At 51.1% G+C, this 23,491-nt stretch overlaps 1 protein-coding gene across 1 annotated transcript; it reads left to right on the top strand.

Moving 5' to 3' along the window:
• Positions 1-11,283: 11,283 nt before the first annotated feature.
• Positions 11,284-23,130, top strand: MAFF (MAF bZIP transcription factor F). Its single transcript, XM_053585885.1, has 3 exons — positions 11,284-11,531; positions 20,699-20,765; positions 21,315-23,130. Exons 2-3 carry the CDS (start codon positions 20,730-20,732, stop codon positions 21,771-21,773), a joined length of 495 nt encoding a protein of 164 aa, XP_053441860.1. The 5' UTR covers positions 11,284-11,531; positions 20,699-20,729; the 3' UTR covers positions 21,774-23,130.
• The last annotated feature ends 361 nt before the right edge of the window (positions 23,131-23,491 follow it).

The following is a 23,491-nucleotide window of genomic DNA, read 5'->3' as shown; positions in this document are numbered from 1 at the left end:
GCTATAGTGCTCTGAGGCTGCAAACGTGTCCAGCATGTTACTGTACCGAACACTGCAGGTATTTATGTGTCTAAACCTATCTACACAGAGAAAAGATGCAGTAAAATCATGTTATTATCCCAGCTGCTCGGGAGGCTGAGGCAGGAGAATTGCCTAAGCCCAGGAGTTGGAGGTTGCTGTGAGCTGTGTGATGCCACGGCACTCTACCGAGGGCGATAAGGTGAGACTCTGTCTCTACAAAAAAAAAAAAAAAATCATGTTATTATAATGTCATGGGAACACTGTTATACGTGCAGTCTGTCATTGACCCAAATGTTGTTATGGGTCAGACTAAGACAATGCTCAGAAAATGTACTCTAGTCAAAATCACCAGCTTATAGTGAATCTTGTGATAGATTCAGTCAAACAGGATTGTGAACACATCCACAGTCTCCTTGGTGTAAGATGAGCTTATGTCCTTGTTTACTCTGATTTGGGGTCTGACGTGGGGGTGTGGAGAGTCTCTGCTGATCACTGTCACTTGGGAACCTAAGCTTGAGGGGGCACCCTCTCAACATGGGGCTTCCAGAACCACAGTGGCAGGGGAGGGGGCACCCGTGAATCAGCCCCTGGCTCTTTAAGCTCCTGTTTGGAAGTCACTTGTGACATCTCTGCTAACATTTCTTTTCTTTTTTTTTTTTTTTTTTTATTTGAGACAGCGCCTCAAGCTGTTGCCCTGGGTAGAGTGCCATGGCATCACAGCTCACAGCAACCTCCAATTCCTGGACTGAAGCAATTCTCCTGACTCAGCCTCCCAAATAGCTGGGACTACAGGCACCCGCCACAACACCCAGCTATTTTATGGTTGCAGCTGTCATTGTTTGGTGGGCCCGGGCTGAATTCGAACCCGCCAGCTCAGGTGTACGTGGCTGGCGACTTAGCCACTGAGCTACAGGCACCGAGCCTCTGCTCACATTTCCATTGGTCAAAGCCAGACTTCGAGAGAGGTGGGAAGTGAAGTCTCACTATGTGGCCAGCAAGAGAGAGGAACCCAAATATTTGTGAATATTCCACATGACCTCTCCATTGCTTGACAAGGTAACAATGTTCTGTTTTGTTTGTAATGACAGAAACCTCCCTGCTGAATCAACTGCATATTTCCAGTTTTCATCATAAGCATTTCTCTGTTTTTGTTTTATTTTTGAGACAGAGTCTCATTTTTTGGTTCCTGGGAGAGTGCCATGGCATCATAGCTCACAGCAACTTCAGACTCTTGGGCTCAAGTATTTCTCTTGCCTCCTCAGCATTCCAAGTAGCTGGGACTACAGGCACTTGTCACAACAACCTGGCTATTTTTAGAGATGGGGTCTCTCTCTAGCTCAGGCTGTTCTCAAACCTGTGAGCTGAGGCAAATCCTCCCACAGTGCTGGGATTACAGAGGTGAGCCACCGCGTCCAGCCATCATAAGCATTTCTAAAAAGTCTAAAAATTAATTTAACAGGGCAATACAGCCTTATTTTTAGAGATTCCTGGCAGAGGGAACAGAGAAAAAAGGAACAGGGGTCCACAGGATCAAGAAGAAAGAGACCAGAATGGGTCAGGACTATGATTATAAATGACAGAAACCCAGGTCAACTTAGCACAGGCAAACAGGCTACAGGACTGGAAAGTAGCCAGAGAATCTCCCAGAATCCGAGGAAGAGGGGCCACAGGATGAAGCCTTGCCAGGCCCTCCATGGCCCCTGACTTGCTGCACATTCTTCTTCTCCTCTTTTTGGGCTTATTCCACCCAGGTGTGAGGAACACAGCCTGCTCCCAACCCATGGCCCTCTCCATTAGAGACAGGCTGACCTTCCCTTAGTTCCTGGAAAGAACTCTAATTGGGTCAACTTGGGTGGATCTACCTCTGGGCCAATCAGCTCTGGCTAGTAGTTGAGGCTATGACTGACCTACCTTAGGACAGTCTATTGTAGCAAGCTTGTCATGGGCAGAATTACCAGGGGAAGGGAGGGCGCAGGCACACAATACCATACCGTTGCCCTTTAAGCCCCCAAAGAGATGACACAAAGTTGGGGAAGACCACCAGAGGCCTTCAGAGCTGAGATGGAGTCTGCAGCCCTTGGTAATGACAGGGACAGGCATAGTGAGTGAGGTGGCCAGCAGAGCGAAGGAGAGTCCCTAAGCAAGTGTGTTGTCAGAACCCACTAACAACCACAACTTCCAGGAGCTGGAGCCATCCACACTCAGTCCTGGGTGGTAAGGGTGCCCTTTTAGGTCCCAAGGGCTCCTGAAATTCTGCTGCAAATCATACATTCAGCCCAGGCCAGACTGACTTGCCCCAGGCTGCTGCACAAATACAGATGAATCACAGGGATCGCTGGAGAATCTGTGCTTGGCTGCCCTGCTGGTGGTGCCACGTAAGGCATGAGAGCAATCGGTGAAACTTACTGTCTCCATGGTCAGGGAGCCAAAAGACCTTCTAGAAAACTATTAATAATGCTACTCTCTTCCTCCCTCCCTGCCCTGCCAGAGCCTGACCCTTCTGCTTCTGCCCAGGGCAGAACTCAGCAGAGGAACAGCTTATCCATTCATTCAGCAAAACATGCTGTGCTTCCACTCTGTATATCATGCTCTCTCTGGGCTAAGCACTCAGGACACAAAAATGGAAAGATGCGGGGTGGCACCTGTGGCTCCAGGAGTAGGGCGCCGGCCCCATATACCGGGGATGGCCGGTTCAAGCTCGGCCCCAGCCCAAACTGCAAAAATAAATAAATAAGTAAATAAACATGGAGCTACTTACCACATTAAAAAAAAAAAAAATGGAAAGATGCAATCCTTATCCTCAGGCACCTGTGGTTTAACCACGACTAAGAAGAAAGGGTTATCGTGGGCACACATAGGTAGATTTCCCCACCTTGAGTGCAAGAAACTGAGGCAGCCTGGGGCAGATCTGGGAAGCATGAGCTGAGGATTGAAGGTCAGGCTGGGGACACAGCTCCAGGTAGAAGGGCCAGCAAAACTAAAAGCATGAGGTGTGGAAGAGCACAGTGAGCGTGGGGACAGACTCTCCTCATGGGGCCGGGTCTGGGAGGCTGAGGGAAAGTTTGCACTTTGCCTGAAGGTAGTGGGGAGTCATGGAAGGGTTCTCAGCAGAAGAGTGGCTAGTCTAATTTAGGTTTTAGAAAGCTTTCTCTGTCTTCTCTGGGAAGCTGAAGACAGGGAGACCAGGCAGGAGGCTGCTGTACTTTTCCTGGGGACAGATGCTCTGGCTAGAACTGGGGCAATCCGTGGCTGAGGAAGAGAGAGAGAGGACAGAAAGAAGTTGAGGAAGTGAGATCACAGGTAGGCACAGTGGCCTGGTTTCTCTCCAGGGTGGTGTCATCAACCTGTTGAAGAAATGAGATGGAGAGGGTGACACTGAGCTGCACTGTTATAGTGCTGGCCATGTTGGGGGAGGGCAGGGGAAAGTCCTTGTCAGCCAGGCAGCTGTTTAAGCAGATCTGGCCTGTGAGAGACACTATGAGTGGGGGACAGCGGGCCCTGAAATCCTGAGTGGGGATGAGATTCACCAGGGAGAAGAGAAGAGGACAAAGGGCAAAGCTCTGAGCCTCACTGAGAATCAGAAGGCCAAGAGGGACAAGGGATGAAGTCTGGATGGTGGGAGCAGAAATCCAAGGTGGGGAAGCCAAGAGGAAAGAATGTTTCCAAAAAGGAGGAAATAATTAAAAAGTAAGGGATGTTACATCCACTCAGGTCAAGGCAGATTAGAGCTAAAACTGGACCCTGGATTTAGCAACAAGAGGTTGCTGGGAGTCCCTTCAGTCCCTAGTGCAGGCAGCCCCAGCCTACAAGGGGCAGTGAGGGTGCAGAGGCAGTGAGGGAGATGTGAGGTGGCTGTAAGAGGGAAGGAAAGGCCAGGTGAGGGGGCTTAGGGGTGTGGGTAGAGACGACAGCCACTGGGGAAATTTCAGGGCTGGTGTGTGGGCCTGGGGATCCAAGAAGGAAAAGAGATGAGACTGGGGAAGGACAAGAGACAGCTTCTCAGGGACTGGGAGGGAACAGGAAAGGACAGGTGCAGGGCACCAAGGCAGAGCCTATAGATTGCTCCTGTGTCCTGGAAGCAGGAGGTGAAAGCCCATTTAGTGGGGGCAAGGATGAAGCCAATGTGATGGAAGTGTGGTTAAAGAATGGAGGTCAGTTGATTCGTGACTCAAAGAAGGATTCCTGGCAACTCTGAGGGCCTTGTTATGACTACAGAATATGGCCTTGTGGTGGGCCCTGTGGAGTACCAGCTGTGAGGCACCAAGGCCTCCACAGTCTGGAGAGACGTTCAAGGAACGACCCCCAACTGCTTCTCCTCCTAGAACAACAACATGCTTTTCTCCTCTGCCAGAAGACCCATAGCCCCTGCAAACTTTCCTTTTTATCTTTTGCCAAAAAGCACATGGCTTTTCTTTCTTAAAATTAATCTTTACTCTGTCATTTCCCTCTAGCAAGCAACTTCATTTAAATAAGTGACCTTGTTTAGATACTATATAATAGTATCAGTTTTCATGGTTCATGCTGGCTGCAGTCTTAGCTGTTCCTGTCCTTCCGATCCCATCTTTATCTCTTGTGTGTTTTATTTCCTCATTCACTACCATTCCCACTCTGGTTTCTTCCCTCTCACGCTGGCTCACAAAAGGCCCAGCTGTTGTTGTAGTGGTGTTTCTGGTCACAGTGGTGATTTCTCTCCAGAAGCCCAGAACAGCTGACGTTCAGGGGTAGAGTGGGGAACTTGGTACTGCCCCAGTTATGGTTTTATGGGCTCAGCATGGAGGGGACTCAGACAAGAGATGGGGTATTTCTAAGTATATTGAAGCTATCTGGGTGAAAAAGGTTTTAGAGCAGGGTATCCAACCTGAGACCCACAGGCTGCATGATGATTTTGTGAGGACTTTTTTTGCTTATCTGTGGTGTTAGGCATCACAAAAAATATCCTTTTTGTGGACCTTTTTTTTTTGTTCATCAGCTTTCATTAGTGTTTGTGCGTTTAATGTGTGACCCAAAGCAACTCTTTTTCCAGTATTCAGGAGAGGGAAAAAAAAAAGTTGGACACCCCTGGTTTGGAGGGAAAAAAAAATACACAGGAATGTATTTAGGCTCATCCCTATTCAGAGAAAGACAAATATAAATAACATCATTTGCCTAGAAAATTAGCAGAGCTTAGAAAATGAGAACACTCAGTGCTGGTGAAGTAGCAGTAAAATGGTCATATTCAGAATATAGCAAATGGCATCACCTCTCTGAGCCTCGGTTTTTCATCTATAAAGTGGAGGTGATAAGGATAACTTGATAGAATTTTTGAGATGACAGCTTTAGGCACAAAGGAAGTATCTCACAAACAGTAATAACAGCAGTTACTATGGCCATCAGAATTTGTTCAAACTTGTTTTCTCTCCACTAGACAATTTCACTTCCAGCCCAGACTCAGGATCCTTGAATTTGCAGACAGTGGCCCTGTCCAGAGACACCCTCCACCAGCCCCTGCCCAGTTTACCTTAGGATTTACAAAGTAGGAAGAAAAGGGGGCAGTGGATACAAGATTCCTCCGTGATCCCAACCAGGACTGCCCACAGGAAGAGACAGCTGTGCTCTAACTATTGGCAGACTCTCAAATGGCCCAGGTGAAATAGCGAATCTCTCTCCAACGAAAGCCCAGCAGGTCACCCTGGAGACAGCACCAGGCTTTGAATTACACTAGCCTGAGTTCAGTCCTCCTCTGCCAGGAGACAAGCTGTGTAATATTGGGCAAGTATCCTCACCTCTCACAGTCTCGATTTCCTCATCTGCAACACGGCGATGATAACACCTTAGTGCTAAGACAGTGTGAGGATTAAGGGCGACCAGATACACAAGAGCACCACACCCAGTAACCGGAGGTGCTCCCGGGCAATGGGTGAACTGGTCAAGGTGTCCCTTTACTCAGCTGTCGGATGGAGCTGATCACTGGCATACCCCCTTCCTTTCAACAAGGAAGGTCTTTGTGAGAAGGAAAAGTTGAGGTTATAAAGACATTGAAATGTGATCAAAGTATAGGTAATTTTGGTTTGTATGGCTGGCTTCTTTGGCAGTAGGAGAAAAGAGATGGGAAAGTGTACACTCTGTGAACAGGTCTTAGGCAGTTAGCACAGTGCCTGGCACAAAGGAAGTATCTCATAAACGGTAGCAATAATCGTTATATTAATTAATTACCAGTAATAAGAAACTGATAGGAATTTCCAGAGATACTGAAAGGGGTTCCGCTGGCATTGCTCCCACTCAGCAGACAGACATACAGAAACTATGGGACCCAGCCCAGCAGATGGCTTGCTGTCCTGCTGAGCGGGGCCAGGTAGAGCTTGACGAGCATCCCAGGGGCAGGAGCTCACAGAGCGCCTGGCAATCAAATCTCAGGGCCTTTGGAGAGCATCCCACTGCGAACATAAAGCTACCCGCCTTCTCACTGGTGGACAATGAGGCACTGGATGCAGGGTCAACCCTCATTGCCACAAACCTTACTGTGGCTTGAGATTGTTTGAAAGCCACTGACCTAATCCTACGTTCTCACTCTTCAGGTGGGGAAACTGAGGCCTGGAGAGAGGAATGCTCCACCCTGGGGTCAGCCAAGGGTGTGGGTCCAGGCTGCAGTGCTTGGGCTTGGGTCAAGCTTGTCATTGTCATGGGGCACCTCCCAAGGGCAAGGCACTCACATGGGCCAGGGTCCCACAGGGCATGGTTGGGCACTTGTCTGGTAGTTTGGGACTCTACAGCAGATGAACAGGGGACCAGCTGGGTCACCTAGAATCCTGTTGGACTGTGCCAACTGTGTCCCTCCCTAGAAACTGGCAACAAGGTCCCTCCCAGCTGGAAGCAGGCGTGGTCTCTCTGGGCAGGGTGAGGTCATTGCTGACTTAGTGTCACTCACCGGGAAGGAGTAGGTTTCTAGGAGGGCGTGTCCTGGGGACTCTTCTCTCTAACCCTGCACTATTGATCTTATATTGCAAAAGGCTTTTATCAGCGTGCACACATTATGTTGTTTCACAACCTGTGAAGCAGGCACTATTATTAAGCCCAGTTTGCAGAGGATGAGGAGGAAGTCAGCTGGTGGGGGAGGGGGATGGCTAGGATTTGAACCTACAGGCTGACTTTAGAGTCCCTACTTTAAAACAACAACAACAAAATGTCCATTACGATGTGATTTTGAACTTAAAAACTACCAGAATACAGAATTTTTTAAGGCTGTTTATCAAGATTCCCCAAATGTTAATATTTTATCATGTCCTTATCACACCATACTGCTTCACAATACACCCATCTATCTGCATTAGTCTGCTCTGGCAGCCATAACAAAATACCAAACTGGTGGCTTAAACAACAGAAATTTCTTTCGTCACAGTTCAGGAGGCTGGAGGCCTGAAACCATGGCACCAGCAGGGGTGGTTTCTCCCCAGGCCACTCTTTGTGGTTTGCAGATGGATACCCTCTCACTGTGTCCTGTGTGCTTTCTCTATGTGCGTAACCCCCTCCTGTCTCCCTGTGCGTCCAAATTTCCTCTTCTCGTAAAGATAGCAGTTAGGTTGGATTAGGGCCTGCCCTTAAGACCTTCTTTTCATTTATTTGCCCCCTTTAAAACATTATCTCCAGGAGCAGCGCCTGTGGCTCAAAGTGGTGGGGTGCCAGGCCCATGTGCCGGAGGTGGTGGGTTCAAACCCAGCCCTGGCCAAAAACTACAAAAAAAAAAAACAACAAAGCAATAAAAAAAAAAAAAAAAACATTATCTCCAAATATAGCTACATTTCTGAGATTTTTAGGAGTTAGGACTTCAACATATAAATTTTAGTGGGGAAGAAAACTATTTCAGAGTAAAATGCAAATCTGAGGTCCCTGTACCCCTAAATATTCCAGTGTGTATTGGCTAAAATCAAAGACACATTCTCTTACATGACCACAAGATAATCATCAAAATCAGGGGATTAGTATGGATACAATACAATTCTCTAATCTACAGCCTCATGGCCATTTAGTCCATCACTGGAGCTATTAACTTTGATCACTTAGGGAAGGTTGTATCTGTCTAATTTCTCCCCTGTAGAGTTATTATTTTCCCCTTCATCATTTGTAATTGTCCTGTGGGGAAATATCTTGAAATGATGCAATATCTGATTTCTCATCAAGTTTTCACATCTGTTGATGATTCTTGTTACAACCAATCATTACTAAGGTAGTTGCCTAATGGTCATTTTCTAGCTCCATTATCTATTTACTTGAGGAGAAGCTTTTCTTTCTCTCTTATTTGTTTGTTTACTTATTTGTATCAGTAGGGACTCCTAGTTTCTTGTCTTATTCAATAGGTTATGCTTTATTACCATTATTTATTTTGAAGCCCTGATTTGGTTGATAGGACCCCTCTCAACCAGATAACCTCCATCTTTAAATACAAAAATATTTGTACCCCCTTAATATTTTTATAAATAAATAAATAAATAAAATACATCGCACCATGTCTCTTGACCTTGACCAGAAAGAGAGTCCTGTCTGGGGGAAGCAGTCCCTTTGGGATGGATAATGAGGCACTGACTCCTCCCTTGTGAGGCTGGGCATGAGAGTGAGGGATCTCGACAGCATGGTGTTCAGGGGTGTTATCAGGTTCAATGGTCACTTGCTGAACACCTCCTATGTTTCAAGCCTAATCTTGGCTCTTGAAAAGCTCATAGGAAATGGGAATAGAGAAGATAGACAATAAGTTTGTACAATTGAGAACTTTTGTACAAAAGTGGTAACTTGAGTGGTTCTTATAATTATGCAATTGGAGGGCAGTGAGCAACCAGCTTAGGGGATTATTTTGAGTGTTAGACAAAGCTGCCTCAACATTAGTCACTTGGAAAGCTAATGGATCTAGCTGTGTACAAAATCCAAGGTCTTTTAGGTGGTAGGGGATAGACATCACAATGCCAGGTGGACCAAGGCCCAGAGACGGGAAACTGTGACAAGGACTCTGAAATCAAATTCACCACATCAGGCGGCGCTTGTGGCTCAGTGGGTAGGGCACCAGCCCCATATACCTAATGGTGGCAGGTTCAAACCCGGCCCCGGCCAAACTGCAACAATAACAACAAAAAAATTGCCAGGCATTCTGGCGGGTGCCTGTAGTCCCAGCTACTTGGGAGGCTGAGGCAAGAGAATCGCCTAAGCCCAGGAGTTGGAGGTTGCTGTGAGCTGTGATGCCACAGCACTCTACCAAAGGCAATAAAGTGAGACTCTATCACTAAAAAAGAAAATTTTTTAAATTCCCCATGTCTGGGCGGTGCCTGTGGCTCAAGGTTATGGCGCCAGCCCCATATACTGGAGGTGGTGGGTTCAGACCCAGCCCCAGCCAAAAACTACAAAAAAAAAAAAAATTATAAAATAAAAATAAATCTCCCATGTCTAGGGAAGGGGCCAAGGGGCCACACAAAGGCTTCCCCATTTGAAGAAGTGGTATGACCTCTGCAGTAGAATAAGCATGTGCCTAACATGTCAGCTCCACAGAAGAGCTGGCTGTGGAGTGGTGGTACTTCCAGCAGTGAGAACAGGTGAGCAAAGAAAAGGAGAAAGAACGGCAACATGCTCCCCCATTGCTCCCAAAGCCATCACTTTTGGGTGAAGCTCCTGGCCTCTGTGCAAACCCCTCACATTTATGCCCCGTCCCCTGGTTGGGATATATCCCCAAACATATGGACCAGGAATTGTTCAGACCTGGATTTAAATTCCACTTCTTGTACATCCTGGCTGAATGACTTTGGAAAGTCACTTTACCCCCTTGAGCTTCCATTCAGTTATTCCTTCAACATGTATTGTGGACCTACTACGTGCCAAGCACTATTCTAGGCATAGGAAGTGGTGAGCAAGATAAACAAGGTCCAGGTGGATTAGTGGCGCATGTCTGTAATCCTAGCACTTTGAAGGGCTGAGTGAGGCAGGAGGATCATTTGAGGCCAGAAGTTCAAGATTAGCCCAGGCAACACAGTGAGACCTCATCTCTACAAAAAAAAATTTTTTAAAAGACAAGGTCCTACCTTCACAAAACTTATATTTTGGTTGGGGAAGATAGACAATAAACAGTAAGCACATACTTATATAAGGAAATACCTTACAGAAATATTAAGGTAATACAAGAACAATTTCAGACGCAAAGACTTCTTTAGCCGGGGTGATCAGGAAAGTCCTCTCTGACTTGGTGACATCTGAAATAAGAAGGAGCCAGGCAAGTGAACAGAAACAGAAACAGCAAGTGCAAAGGCCTTGTGGCAGGAGTAAGCTTGTGTTTGGGGAACAGAGGAGGCGTGCAAAAAATCTGATCTTTGTTTTGAGAGCACTGGTTGGTGTGTTGGTGTATAAAGAAAGTCTTTAGGGCAGCACCTGTGGCTCAGTGGGTAGAGTACCAGCCCCATATACCAAGGGTGGTGGGTTCGAACCTGGGCCCCGGCCACCTAAAACAGCAATGACAACTGCAACAACAACAACAAAAAAGCTGGGTGTTGTGGCAGGCGCCCGTAGTCCCAGCTACTCTGGAGGCTGAGGCAAGAGAATCGCTTAAGCCCAGGAGTTGGAGGTTGCTGTAAGCTGTGATGTCACAGCACTCTACTGAGGGCGACAAACTGAGACGCTGTCTCAAAAAAGAAAGAAAGAAAGAAAGTCTTTAGGGCAAAGCAGGGAGACTACCTAGAGGCTGCTGCCATTGCCAGGTAAATTGATAGTACCTGGATCAGGTGGTAGGGCTGGAGGGTCCGATGGAAGAAACTGCAGAGACAGATGGGGCAGGGAAGGGAAAATGAGAGACAAAGCAAGGGTCTGAGGTTTTGGCTTGAACAATCGAGATGGGGGTGAAGAGGGACTTCAGGAGTTGGACTTTAGCTGTGTTGTGTTTGCAGTCCCCACTTGATGCCCACTGGAGGCGCATAGTGGGGCAGTTGGCTAAAGTCTAGATCTTAGGGAAGCTGTTCGATTTGGAAATACAAATCTGGGCTCAAAGAAAAGAAAGAAGAGGCCTGAGCCCATCGACTGTAAATTGAGGCTAAGGACAACTCCACCCACAGGGCTCTCGCGAGGTATCACGTGAACGCCGCGGGCTGTAGCTGGGACAAGGGCTGAGAATTCCGGCAGTACCAAGACAGCTGCAACCGTGGGGCGGGGCGTCTATGGAGGCGGGGCCTGAACGAAGGCGGAGCCTGATGGGGGCGGGGCCGAGGGCTGGTCGGCCTCTGGCGGCCGGGGCTGGTGACGTCACCGCATGACTGGGTTTTTATGAATGAAAGGAATCCTGTGAGTGAGTAATTCCGGGAAGCTCGCCTTACAACTCCGAGCGGCCCCGGCCTCCTGTGCCGCCCGCCTCACAACAAAACTCAGCGTCGCACTCCCAGGTGTTCGGTTCGGAACGACCTGCGGTTAGGACCAAAGAGGACGCAGACCAGGGGACCGGCTGGGACAGCAGACCCGACAGCAGCGAAACGCGCGCGTGCGAGGCGCTCCAGGCCAAGCCAGCCGAGAGGCGGGTGAGGAACGCGGGTACTGGAAGGGGACGGCTGGCGGACTCCGAGGCGGCAGGGTTTCCGCGCCTGGGAACGTGCCTGGGGCGGGCGCCGGGCCCGATCCGTCGGTGCTCCTGTGGATCCATCTCAGGGACAACGGGCGTGCAGAAGAGGGAAGCAGCGGTCCGGGGAGCACCGTGACGGGCCGGACTAGCTTGGTGGATGGGGTGGATATGGGGCCCCTTCCCAGGGCGCGGGCGGAGGGGCGGCGGAGCCGGGAGGAAGGGGGAGCGCAGGCTGGAGAGCGTTTGCGTCCGCCCAGGCGGGGGCGGGGGCGGTGTGTACAAGTACGTGACTCGGTGAGAACAGTCTCTGGACCCATGCCTGCGGGCCGTGTGAGCGAGGTTTGTTTACGTCCGAAGGCGGGCGGGCGTGCGTGCATGTGTGTCCCCTGGCGATCGTCCTGCGTATCCTGCCCGGTGCGTGCGTGCGCGGTGTACCTCGGTGTGTGTGTGTGTGTGCGTGTGTGTGTGTGTTTCCGTCCGTCCGTGTCCGCGCCCGCGCGTTCCCTGGGGCCTGTATACCAGCGGTGTGTACCTCAGAGAGGGTGTGTCCTGGGCTGGCCACAAGAGTAAATGCGGAGTAAGAATCTGAGCGAAGGAAGCCCACGCGTCAGTGGTCACACAGGGTCTAAGAATTCTCGCCCTGGGCGCTCTCTCTCTTACCAACCAGGGCTGCCGGGCCTCCGCTCTCCGCGGAGTTTCCCAGGGCAGCCACCATGTGACCCCACTGTTTGTCCCCCGCCCAAGTTGGCGCCTGCAGCCATGGGGTGGGGCGAGGTATCAAAGATCCCACACAGCTGATTTAGGGCTGAAGCGAGGGAGCCATTCTTCGCCCAGCACCCAGGTAGATCTGGTAACAAAATGAGTTGGAGCCCAGATCTTTGTCCCCAGTTTTTCGGACTCCCTGGGGAGAGAGGACCCTCCCCTCAGTCTCAGTAAAAAAAAAAAAAAAACAGGAAGGGCCAGAAAACGCATGGCAAAGGTGGGGGTAGGGAGGGAATCCCAGGCTTCCTCTCTTTGGTGGTTTCTGTGGCTGGTCTGGGTTCTGGAAGCCATATCTGCTGGGTGCAGAGGATGAGGTGGAGCTGGTTTCTGCCCTCAGGTAGTTTCAGTTCATAGCTGGGACTAGTCAAACAGAACCTATTGACAGCCAGACCCCAGGATCTGGTTGAGGACCTGTGCCATCTAGCAGACCCAGAGTCCTTACTCTGGGCCAGGTAGGGTCAGCTGGCAGAGGGGATAGGCACTTTCACTGCATGCAGATTTATGTGTGAGGGGTGGCACCTGAGCTAGCCCCACCCACCCACTCACCCATCAGCCATGCAGAAAGCACCTGTTTAGCCCAGCAGCCTTGGACCTAACCCACTTTCCCTCTCTGCCCACCCACAGGCACTTGACCTTGCTGGGGTGAAGAACCGTAAATTTGAATCTTTGAGCTCTCGGAGCTCTACTGCTATAGCCAGGACTCTCAATGTCCCCATTTGCAGCTGGAACTAAGCCAGGAACCCCCCAGGCCAGGAGCCAGGGATATCCAGGAGTATATGGGCTTTGAATAGAGGGAGTTGCAGTCAGGAGCACAGGAACTAGGCAGGTCCATCCTCAGAGCTGGGCAAGAAACATCCTGTGTCGGGCCCAGGGTCAGGGCTGAGGGGAAGTGACTGTTGACTCAGTCACAGATGGAAAGTTAGCATTGAAAGGTTTGACCTCCCACTGAATCACCCCAGGGCTCCCTAGGGCCAGGGACCCAGTGGGCTCCATCAGTCCTGATGTTTCTATCCCTACATTGCTATTGGGCCTCTGCTGTGGCCAGACTCTGGGGATGAAACTATGAACAAACCAGATCCAGAGACCGCCCTCTGGGAGCTCACAGCTGAGTAGGGGAGACAAAGGTGAAGAAAGAGCCACAGAACTAAATGCAAAGGCACAGCTCCTGTGGGTGGTATGAGAAGTCACTTTGGTTTAAAAGTATATATCAGGGGGGCAGCACCTGTGGCTCAGTGGGTAGGGCACCAGCCCCATATACCGAGGGTGGCCGGTTCGAACCCAGCCCTGGCCAAACTGCAACAAAAAATAGCTGGGCGTTGTGGCAGGTGCCTGTAGTCCCAGCTACTCGGGAGGTTGAGGCAAGAGAATCACCTAAGCCTAGGAGTTGGGGGTTGCTGTGAGCTGTGACTCCACAGCACTCTACCAAGGGCAATAAAGTGAGACACTGTCTCTAAAAAAAAAAAAAAAGTATATATCAGGAGTTTGACTTAGCCAGGGTAATCAAGGGAGGCTTCACTGTGGCAGTGACTGAGTCTGATGAAGTGGTGATATCTGTGAAGCCCCTGAAAGCAGACACTTTCATCTTTGGGTCTTCAGGGCCACACACAGAGACTTGTACACAGTAGGTGCTTCTTGGATGTTTGCTGATTGAGTGCTGAGTCCTTGTCCTTGAAAAGCTCCACAACACATGGAAAAAACGGTCTGGGAACTGCAGAGAAGCAGGAAGCCAGGGCAGGGGCTGGAGGATTCTTGAAGCAGTCTCCCAAACCCTTCCTTCGGGACTCAGGTGACTTCCTCCCTCACATACACTCACACACATTCACTGCCCATTTGTCCCTTTGGAAAACAAGCAGGGACAGTGGAATTTCTTGTCTATTCATTTGATAGGTAAAACAATATCCAGATCAAAACACACAAGACCGAATGCAACAAACATGCAGGAAAGTTTATTTCACACTTGAATATAAGTGGGCTGAGATCTAAAGAGATGTCTGCAGCCCTAAGGGCAGGAAGCAGATCTTTTATGGCAGGCTGAAGAGGCAGCTGGTTTCTATCAAGGACCACCAAACTGTTGTTCTTATCAAAGATCTTATCTCATGATTGGGACACTCCTGGCTGGCAGGGCTTTTATTAGTCTAAGGCTTACAATGTCAGCATATTTCTCATCAGTGTGTAATTGGGCCAGTGAGTTATGACCACCTGTAACAGTCTCATAGAATGGCTTTTCAGTTCAAGATAGGGTTAGCTTGGCCAATCTAAAACAATCGTCTGTTATTAGCATGTAAACCAGGAGAGGGAACACAGGGCCTGTGTGGGCTGGAAGAGAGATGGCATTGCAGGGTTTTGAAATGGTCTAAAAATGGTCATGTTTGTGGGTTTGTGTCAGTGATGATCCCTTTGATAGCTCTTAGGGGAGGATCAATGGTGAGGGATGGAGATGGAGGCAGGTGAGACTGGAGGCCAATGAGCAGGTGCTGTGGTCGTGGTCCAGATGAAAGAGGAAGTGGTCCCTGGCTGTGTAGGTGGAGCAGAGGGAAGGTCAAGGCTGATGGTCTGGAGGTCCGTGCCCACTGCTCTTCTTCTTCCAGTGCTTCCATTCTGCAGGTGGTCTTGGAGCTATGGGTCAGAATCTGACACCATCAATTTGGAGATTGTCATTGTTGGAAGGTACCTTAGGCTCAGAGGAAGTTTGGCATGTTGGGAAACTGAGGCCCAGAGAGAGGGAGTGACATACCTGAAGTCACACAGCAAGTGAGAGTGGGTGGCAGAGCTAGGGCTGGAAGCCCAGGCCGTGGCTTCCCTGCGGTGCTCCGCTCTCCCAGCCTTGCTGGCTCCCCTGCCAGCAGGGCGGAGGCTCCACCAGTGCTTGCTGCCAAGACCCAGGAAAACACATTTTTTCCCTCTGTCCTCACAGAGCAAGCAAAATGGCTCTGCAGCCTGAGGAGCCCATGCCAGTGGGTGGGGATATCTCTGGGATGGACTGGGGGGCCAGGGAGAGGGACGTAGATGGGCTTGTAGCCGCTAACTGGGCAAGGCAGCTGTCTGTCCCCTAAGAGTAAATGCACTCCCTGGGCCTCCAAAGAGCATAAGAAAGCTGCACACCCTGGAGGGCAGCTCTGCTGGCTTCCAAGGGAAGAAACTGGGGAGGGGTGCTGGCGACTGGCGTGGAAGAGGGAGCAATGAGCTGGGGATCAGGATCCCCGGGTTCTGGCCCACAAGTGCCACTGAATAGCCACTTGGTTGCTTCAGTTGCAGAACAGGGCTTGGATCAGCTGCTGTCTCAGGCCCAGGGTCAGCCAGGCAGGCAGAGCCAGAGGACCCAGGGCCCTCAGCTTACAGCCCAGCAGCCCCTGGCTTGGGGCTGGAGGCCAAAAGCCTGAGATTACCAGAAAGTTCCCCCTTCTTGTGACTTTCCCTCCATGACTGCCTAACTTTGCTGAGCTGGGACATTCTGGCCATATGTGGGTGCCTCAGCTGACATCCAACATGTAATTGAGGGGGCTGAGGCTGGGACCAGAGGGCATGGAGGGCAGAGCAGGTTCAGAGCTTCCCTAGGTCCTAAGGGCACTTAGAATCACAGTTAGCTTCACTGTTTTCTAGACCGCTCAGCTCTATTCTGGAGGCAGTGTTGAGAAAGATTCTGAAGTTGTGTCCAAGCTCAGTGGTAAGCAGTGCTGTGCTGAGAAAGATTTGGGGGCTGCATCTCATTTCATTGGGAATAAGTGCAGTGATCAGTTAGTGGTATCTGGGTGGAGAGTGGGCAGAGGGATGATGGTCAGAGGGGCTGTCCACCTGCATCCCCAATCTTGTCTCTCGTATTTTACACACTAATACTAATACGATCATCCCCACTTTATAAGTGAGGATTCCAGGGCCTGGGGGGAAGATTGACTTGTGTGAGGGACCAGGCTATGCCTCTGAGCTTTTGCATCAGCTGCAGCACCCAGCACCCAACAGGCCATCAGTTCACCCGTGCCTCCCCTCTGCCATCAGGTCTTTCTGTGTAGTGGAGACCACTGAGGCATCACCTAGCACACTAGCTCCCCAAACTGCTGGCAGAGGGGGCCTGCACATTTCAGCGTCATGTGCTATCCTGTCCCTAGCAGGCGCAACACAGATCCTGGCACATTAGAACGAGGCAGCCTTGGAAACGAGCAAGTCCAGCCTTCTCTTCACACAGCCAGAGGAACAGGGCCCAGAAGATTACCATGCCAGGGCCATAGTGGGAAGAGGTAAAGGGCTCAATGTGGCTTTAGTCCTCACACGCTGCCTGTGTGACTCTGGACTACTCTATTGCCCTCTCTGGCATTACCTCACAGAGCTGTCAGGAGGACCAGGGAGGTGACAGTGTGACAAGATCAGGATTCAGTTCTGGGCCTTTACAGGTGTTCAAAATCCCTCCCCATTTGTAAGTAGGCAGCTATTCACCTGCTATGTGACTTCAGGCAAGTGATGCCCTTCTCTGGGTCTCTACCTCACCTTGGTAAAGTGAGGAGGGGGTCTGATGGCCTCTAAGAGTTTTTCTTGCCATTCCCCATGTGATCCTGGCCAGCTGGGAATGCTGAATCATAGCCAGCACTATGAGCGTGACCCCTCCTGGATGGACTCAGCAATTCTAATGATCTCCCAGCCACTCACTGACCTCTGCAGTTTATACCACTTGGTTCCACCAAAACCCTACAGGGCAGATATTGTGCCCACCCTCAGGATGGGAAAGTAGAGACCCAGAGAGATGCAGCAGCTTGCCCAAGGTCACACGGAGATGGAACTTGAACCCAGGCTTGACTCCCAATCCAGTGACCCTTTCCCTGTTTCCCGCACCTCGCCTCAGGGCCAGAAGTCATCCCGTCTGTCCCCTCCCATTCTCCTGGCAGCTGTGCTATTCCTACCAAGCAGAAGGAAGGAGACAGCTGGATCTTTTCCAGAAGAATTAGAGACAGGGCCAGGAGGTTTTTCTCTCAGACTGTATTCAGCTAGGCTTGGGCTTGGAAGTAGGTTCGGACACTGAACAGCTGGGTGACGGTGTGAGAGACTCCACCCATTCGTCCCTCTCCAGTGCCTGCACCCTGCCAGGCCCTGTGCTGGGTGGCGTCGAGCACCCAGAGCTGACTCAACCTGGTCCCTGCCCGAGGAGCTCCCTATCTGGTGGAGAAACAACAAGGAAATTCCACAGATGACCACACAGGGCTGGGAGGTGGCTAACAAGTCCTAGGGGTCAGGGAGGGCTTCCTGGAGGAGATGTCTATACTCAGAAAGGATGAGTATGACTCTGCCAGAAAAAGTAGTGGGGAAGTAAGGGAGAGGAGTGTCACAGGGTAGGGGGTGGCCCAGAGGCAGGGAAGTACCAGTGGGAGGAAGTGAAAGAAATTCCTCATGGCTAGAGTGCAGAATGGAGGTGGCAGTGGTGGGAAACGAGCCCAGGGCTAGACACACAGGGCCTGGCATGCCCTGAAGGTGGGTCTGGATCTGTCCTCAGGGTAGCAGGGAACCATGGAAGGTTTTAATCTGGAGGTGGCAGGGTCAGTTCACATGCTGGAAAGATTGTCCAGTCACTGAGTGGAGGACAAGCCAAGGCCAGCAGGGGGGTCATCTGGGACCTCCCCTGCATCAAAGGGTGGGATTGGTGAGGGGGATGGAAGGTCCTATCTCCAGGTAGTATCTCTGTAGATTCCATATGATTTGTCCAGGTAGGACAGGGAGTATGTAGCGGTTTCCAAGGAAAGAAGGAGAGCTAGGTGGGCAGCAGAGGCTGAGCCCCATAGGGATTAGAGCACTAAGCAGGGAAACCAAGGCCAGAGAGGCCTGCATGTCCAGCAGTGGAGGCTGCAGTTCAGGGCTCCAACCCATGAAACCAACCTTACCCCTGTCCCCACCAAGGATCAGCAGAGGATGTCTAGAGCTACCTGAGGCCTGACATGGTGCTCTGGGCCTCGGCTTCTTCTAGTGACCCCAGGAAGCCTGGATGACTCTTAAGATCCTCCCTGCCCAAGGGCCACAGTGGCTGCCTCTATCAGGTGATCTCTTGAAGTGCCAACTTCCCTTTTTTTCCCCACTCCTTCCTTTTCTCTGAGCCATCAGACCCCCCGACTGTCTGGGCTGGAGGGACTGGGGGTTTCCTGAGAAGCCCTGGACAGTACCCACCATGGCCTGAGTCACTCTGAGAGTTTAATGATTATTACTTGAGCGTCTGCCATATCCAGCGCTGTCCTAGGCACTGGAAAGCCTCGTGGTGGATGGGACAATAGCTCTGCCCTCCTGGCGCTGGCAGATATGTCACATGTGAGGGACAATGACTACACATGGGGAAAGGTACTGTGGAGAAACAGGAGATGAGGAAGGGATACAGGGAGAGCGTGGGGAGGGGGGTGCGAAATTAAGTGAACATCAGATTCAAATAGCAACCTGAAGGTGAGGTTTGCTGAGGAAGCAACCCATGTGGCTGTCTGGGGCACCAGGGTGCCAGGCAGAGGGAACAAGCAGTGCGAAGGCTCTGAGGCAGAGCCCAAGTGGTGTGTTTGAGGAGCATTGAGGAGGCAGCACGGCTGAGTGGAAGGGTAAGGGGGAGCTGGGCAGGGCTGAAGTGAGGGAGGCCAGTGCCAGGGGCCCATCACGTAGTTACTTTGTGGGCCACTAAAATGACTCTGACTTTACTCTAAGTGAGATGGGAGCCATGTGAGTGTCCTGAGAGAGGCGTGACCTGATCTGACTTAAAATGAAACTCCTCTGTGTCACCTGGGAGAAAGTAGGACACAGAGAGTTTCAGTGACCTATCAGAATCTCACAACTAGAGAGCGGGGCTATGTCCAAACGGCCCTAGGTGGCTCTGCCATCAAGGTCCATGTGCTTCCACACAGTCTCTGGGAGACATGGGGTCCTATGAGAAGGTAAGGGAGGTCACCTCTGCAGACAGCTCAAAGAATTAGGGCCTGGCCCCCTGGACTTTGCCCCCTGCCCTCCATCAAAGTGGGTATTGCTGATACTGTGGGAGTTTAGAGGATGCTGCCCTGTGGATCACAAAGCATCTTCCTGCATTCTCCTTTGTTTTTATACTATCCTCTCCTTTTCTTTTTCTTTTTTTTTTTTTTTGCAGTTTTTGGCCAGGGCTGGGTTTGAACCTGCCACCTCCAGCATATGGGGCCGGCGCCCTACTCCTTTGAGCCACAGGTGCCGCCCCACCATCCTTTCCTTTTGGGAGCTATCAGACGAGAAAACTCAGGCTCTCACTGAATGCAGGAGACTGCCTCAGCTGGGGATTGGGGAGGGGCTGCTGTAAAAGAGCCTTTGGGAGGCAATCCCCTCTCCAGCCCAGAGAAATGACCATTGGTCCCCAGAATGTACCCTCCATGAGTTTTTATTCCTGTCTTCTCAGTGCCAGCACATTTCTGGCAAATAGTAGCTACTCGATAAATAGTTGTTGAGTGACCATGAGGTTTCATCCTGTGAGGGAGGTACTGGGGGTCAGAGGGACCTCATCAGTCTAGACAAGACTGCCCCCTCTGCCAAGACATATGGAACTACTGCTAGGCAGCCTCAGGAGGTCTGAGAAGCTTTCCCAAAACACAGGTCTGGATGAGGGAGACCCAGGGAAAGGAAGGGACTGGCTATGTCGTGTCTTGACAGGGGTCTGGTTGGACTTTGTCAGTCATTAACCAGTTACATGTTTTGTACATTTTTCTGTATGTAGGTTATACGTCCATGAAACGTTTTTAAAAATCAAATACACATTAGAGCCTCCTGTGAAAGAACAGCCTGGGGGAGGGGTGTCTGTTCATTAGGTGGATATTTACTGGGCCCCAGCTATAAGACAGGCAAGGCCTCTACCCTCATGAGCTTACATTTTGGCAGAAGAGGGTTGGGAGAGAGAGGAACCAAATACAAGAACTGCAGAAGATGAAGGACGCACCTACATCACAGACTTTAACCTTACAAAAGCCAATTATTGAACCCTATCATAGATACCCCTATATTAATCTGAAATTTTAGCTGGATTTTCAGCAGGGTGGGGGGAGAACTGCAGAAGAGATGGCTGTTAGGAGGTTAGTAAAGGGAGTTATGTGATGTGACATGGGGAGTGTTTTGACTAGGATAGTCAGGGATGACCTCTCTGAGGTGGTATTGGGCCTAATTGATAAGGAGTTACTGTGGAGAGATAGGGGAATAGTGAAGGGAACAGCATGTGTAAAGGCCCTGAGGCTGGAGTGAGCCATTAAAGGAGGCCATTGTGGCTGGACCAGTGTGGATGGAGTGAGCTAGTAGGTATGAAGTTAGTTCTCAGAGAGCAGTGGCCTTGAATGCCAAGGTAGCGAGTTTGGATTTTATTCTAAATGGAGAGAAAAAGTGACTTTCATGTCCTTTCTCCTTTAGGTCTCCAGCCCAGAGGACACTTTCTGCAAACATGTCTGGGGACCCCTTATCCAGCAAAGCCCTGAAGGTGAGGAGGCAGCCTGCCCTGTGCTCAGTGAGGCCATCTCTCCTTGCCCATGCTGACCTTGACATCCCTCCTGCTGTGTCCCTTCCTGGAATCCCCAAGGGTGGCTCAGCAGGCACCAGGCACTCAAGATGCCAAAGGGAAGGGCCCTGGGAAGCAGGAGGACTGGGCTCTAACAGGGCTCTAACTCAGGGTACTCCCTGAGGAGGTCACTTCCCTCTCTCAGCCTGCTTCCTCATTGGGTCCTGGCCCACTGGGACATTCAAAGTCTTTCCAGCCTCAGTTTCTCTGGCTGAGTCCCACCTTTGGCACTAGGTTGGAATTCAGGCCGAGCCCTGTACTGATCCTGGTTGGCCTAGTTTCCCCTTTCTGGATTCCTGTTCCCCTTTGGGGTCTTGGATCAAGTCCAACCACCTTCTCAGTGGCTAAGGCGGTGAAAGGGAGCACTAGGGGCAGAGAAGGGCGTTCCCAGCACCTGCTGCGCACCAGGCCCAAGGCTGGGGCCCACAGGCGGGAATGAGCCTCTGACCCTTGGTTTCCCCATGCCCACAGATAAAGCGTGAGCTGAGCGAGAACACACCACACCTGTCAGACGAAGCACTGATGGGGCTGTCAGTGCGTGAGCTGAACCGACACCTGCGAGGGCTCTCAGCTGAGGAGGTGACCCGGCTCAAGCAGCGGCGCCGCACGCTCAAGAACCGCGGCTATGCCGCCAGCTGCCGCGTGAAGCGCGTGTGCCAGAAGGAGGAGCTGCAGAAGCAGAAGTCGGAGCTGGAGCGCGAGGTGGACAAGCTGGCGCGCGAGAACGCGGCCATGCGTCTGGAGCTCGACGCCTTGCGCGGCAAGTGCGAGGCGCTGCAGGGCTTCGCGCGTTCGGTGGCCGCGGCCCGCGGGCCAGCAGCGCTAGTGGCGCCTGCCAGCGTTATCACTATCATCAAGTCCACCCCAGGTCCGGGGTCTGGATCCGCCCCCGGCCCAGACCCCGCCCCCGGCCCGGCCGCCTGCTCCTAGTCCCCGCCCCGCCCCTTCCCCAGCCACGCCCCTCCAGCCCCATCTCTCTCCCCAAAGTGCCTGAGCGCTGTGTGTCTGTGACCAGGTCGCATTTCTTACGGCCACCAGCCCCTGTGGTGAACACATTCCTTCCCTGGGCCCTGTCTTCTTCGTGTAGCCCCTGAAAGTGGGACCTAATGGTCCAACATTAGTGGAGTGGAAATTCTAGCTATAGCGTTGTCCTTGATGGAAACTTCAACTTCTTAGAGACTGTTAAGAATGCGATACAGAGCTGGCTCAGAGAAGAGCTTTGGGGAAAAAGGCACCCCTTAATTTGGAAACTGCTCTAATTGTGCCCATATGCCCTCCAAACACTCCCAGGATCCAGGACTGGGTTTCACTGTCCTGCTGGGAGACTGCACTGAAGAGATTCCTCCACCTCTGCTTTGGGCCCCAGGGTGGCTGGATTTCCAAAGCTAGGAAAGGGGTTAGACATGACTAGTGGAGCCCAGTTAACAGATGGGGAAACAGCCTCCAGTGGATCGGAGGCCACACACCCCTTAGTTGAGCTGGAACCAGCAGCTGAGTTTACTGCTGCCCCAAGACACCCGCCATGGTACAGTGGACAGGACTGAAAAGGTGGTGAGAGGGCCTCCCTGGCCTGGGAGACAGCTCTCCGCAAGGGAAGGGCAGAAAAGTAGAGTGACAGTGAAGGTGACACAGATGGAAGAGCAGGAAGGAGCTGGCCTGGCTCAGCCCTGGGCTCTCCAGTCAGGTGCCCCGGAGACAGCCAGCCAGGGTGGGCCCGTATGACCAGCTGGGTGGGGGATGGGGAGGCACTTTTTCCAAGAGGACCTGGATCCTTATTCAAGGGAATAGGGAATTCTGACTATGGTGACTGCTGTGGCAGATGGGAATGTGATCCTGTGGTCCTGCAGCCTGGAGTGGGGTCTTTGAAGTAAGGGTTCCACCTGGACCCTGTGAGTATCCACTGTGGGGTGGGGGCAGGCCACAGTTATTGCCTTTTTCCTGGCAGCCTGCCCCAGCTCCTCCTTGACACTGTCTGTATACAGCTGCCCCTCCCCACTGTTTATTTATTGCACAAATGAATCTAAGTTATTCTCCCCAGCCAGAGCCTTGCTTCCACTCCCTGGAAAAGTGGATGTGGCCCTGAGCTGGACTTTATATTTTATATCTGAAAATAAATCACATTTTATCTTATATTTAGGGAAAACCGGATGGCAACAACAAAAAAATGTTTAAAAAAAAAATTGCCCGGCCCCTAGAATTTATTTATTTCTTGACTTACAGTAAGCGAGTTATCCGCCTTCTGTATTTTGTAGACTTTCTGAATAAAGTCAAATTCTCTTTTTCCACAGAGAAGTGTATGTTCTGGGGTATGTTTTTGTGGCGGGGGAGGGCTTCTGAATAAGGGGCTTAAGATGGGTTCTGTTCAGCTGCACCCAGGACCTCTGGGGGTGGAGGGTGTGTCGCTATCACTAGCTATGAGGCAGAGCATGGGCTTGGATAGAGGTGGGGCAGGACACAGTGCTGAAACTTTCATTCTTTCCATCTGGGGCACCAAGGGGCCTCCCTGGAAGGCGAAGCACCAGCACATGAAATTCAGGGTTACAAGAGTCCCACCCAGAGAGGAAAAACTTCAGATTTTGGAGTAATCTTTCCAGCACTTTCACATTGAGGTCTGATTTTCTATAGCCAAGTAGAAAGTATTTTCCCCA

Source organism: Nycticebus coucang, chromosome 3 (genome assembly GCF_027406575.1).
Source record: "Nycticebus coucang isolate mNycCou1 chromosome 3, mNycCou1.pri, whole genome shotgun sequence".
Lineage (NCBI taxonomy): Eukaryota > Metazoa > Chordata > Mammalia > Primates > Lorisidae > Nycticebus > Nycticebus coucang.
The sequence above is the reverse complement of the archived record's forward strand: the minus strand, read 5'-3'. Positions and strand labels throughout refer to the sequence as shown.

What these genes read in the sequence shown, in the direction of transcription:
- MAFF (XM_053585885.1), top strand. Translation starts at nt 20,730, where the DNA reads ATGTCTGGGGACCCCTTATCCAGCAAAGCCCTGAAG. An exon ending in TATCCAGCAAAGCCCTGAAG is followed by an intron (nt 20,766 to 21,314) that starts GTGAGGAGGCAG and finishes CCATGCCCACAG; the next exon opens with ATAAAGCGTGAGCTGAGCGA.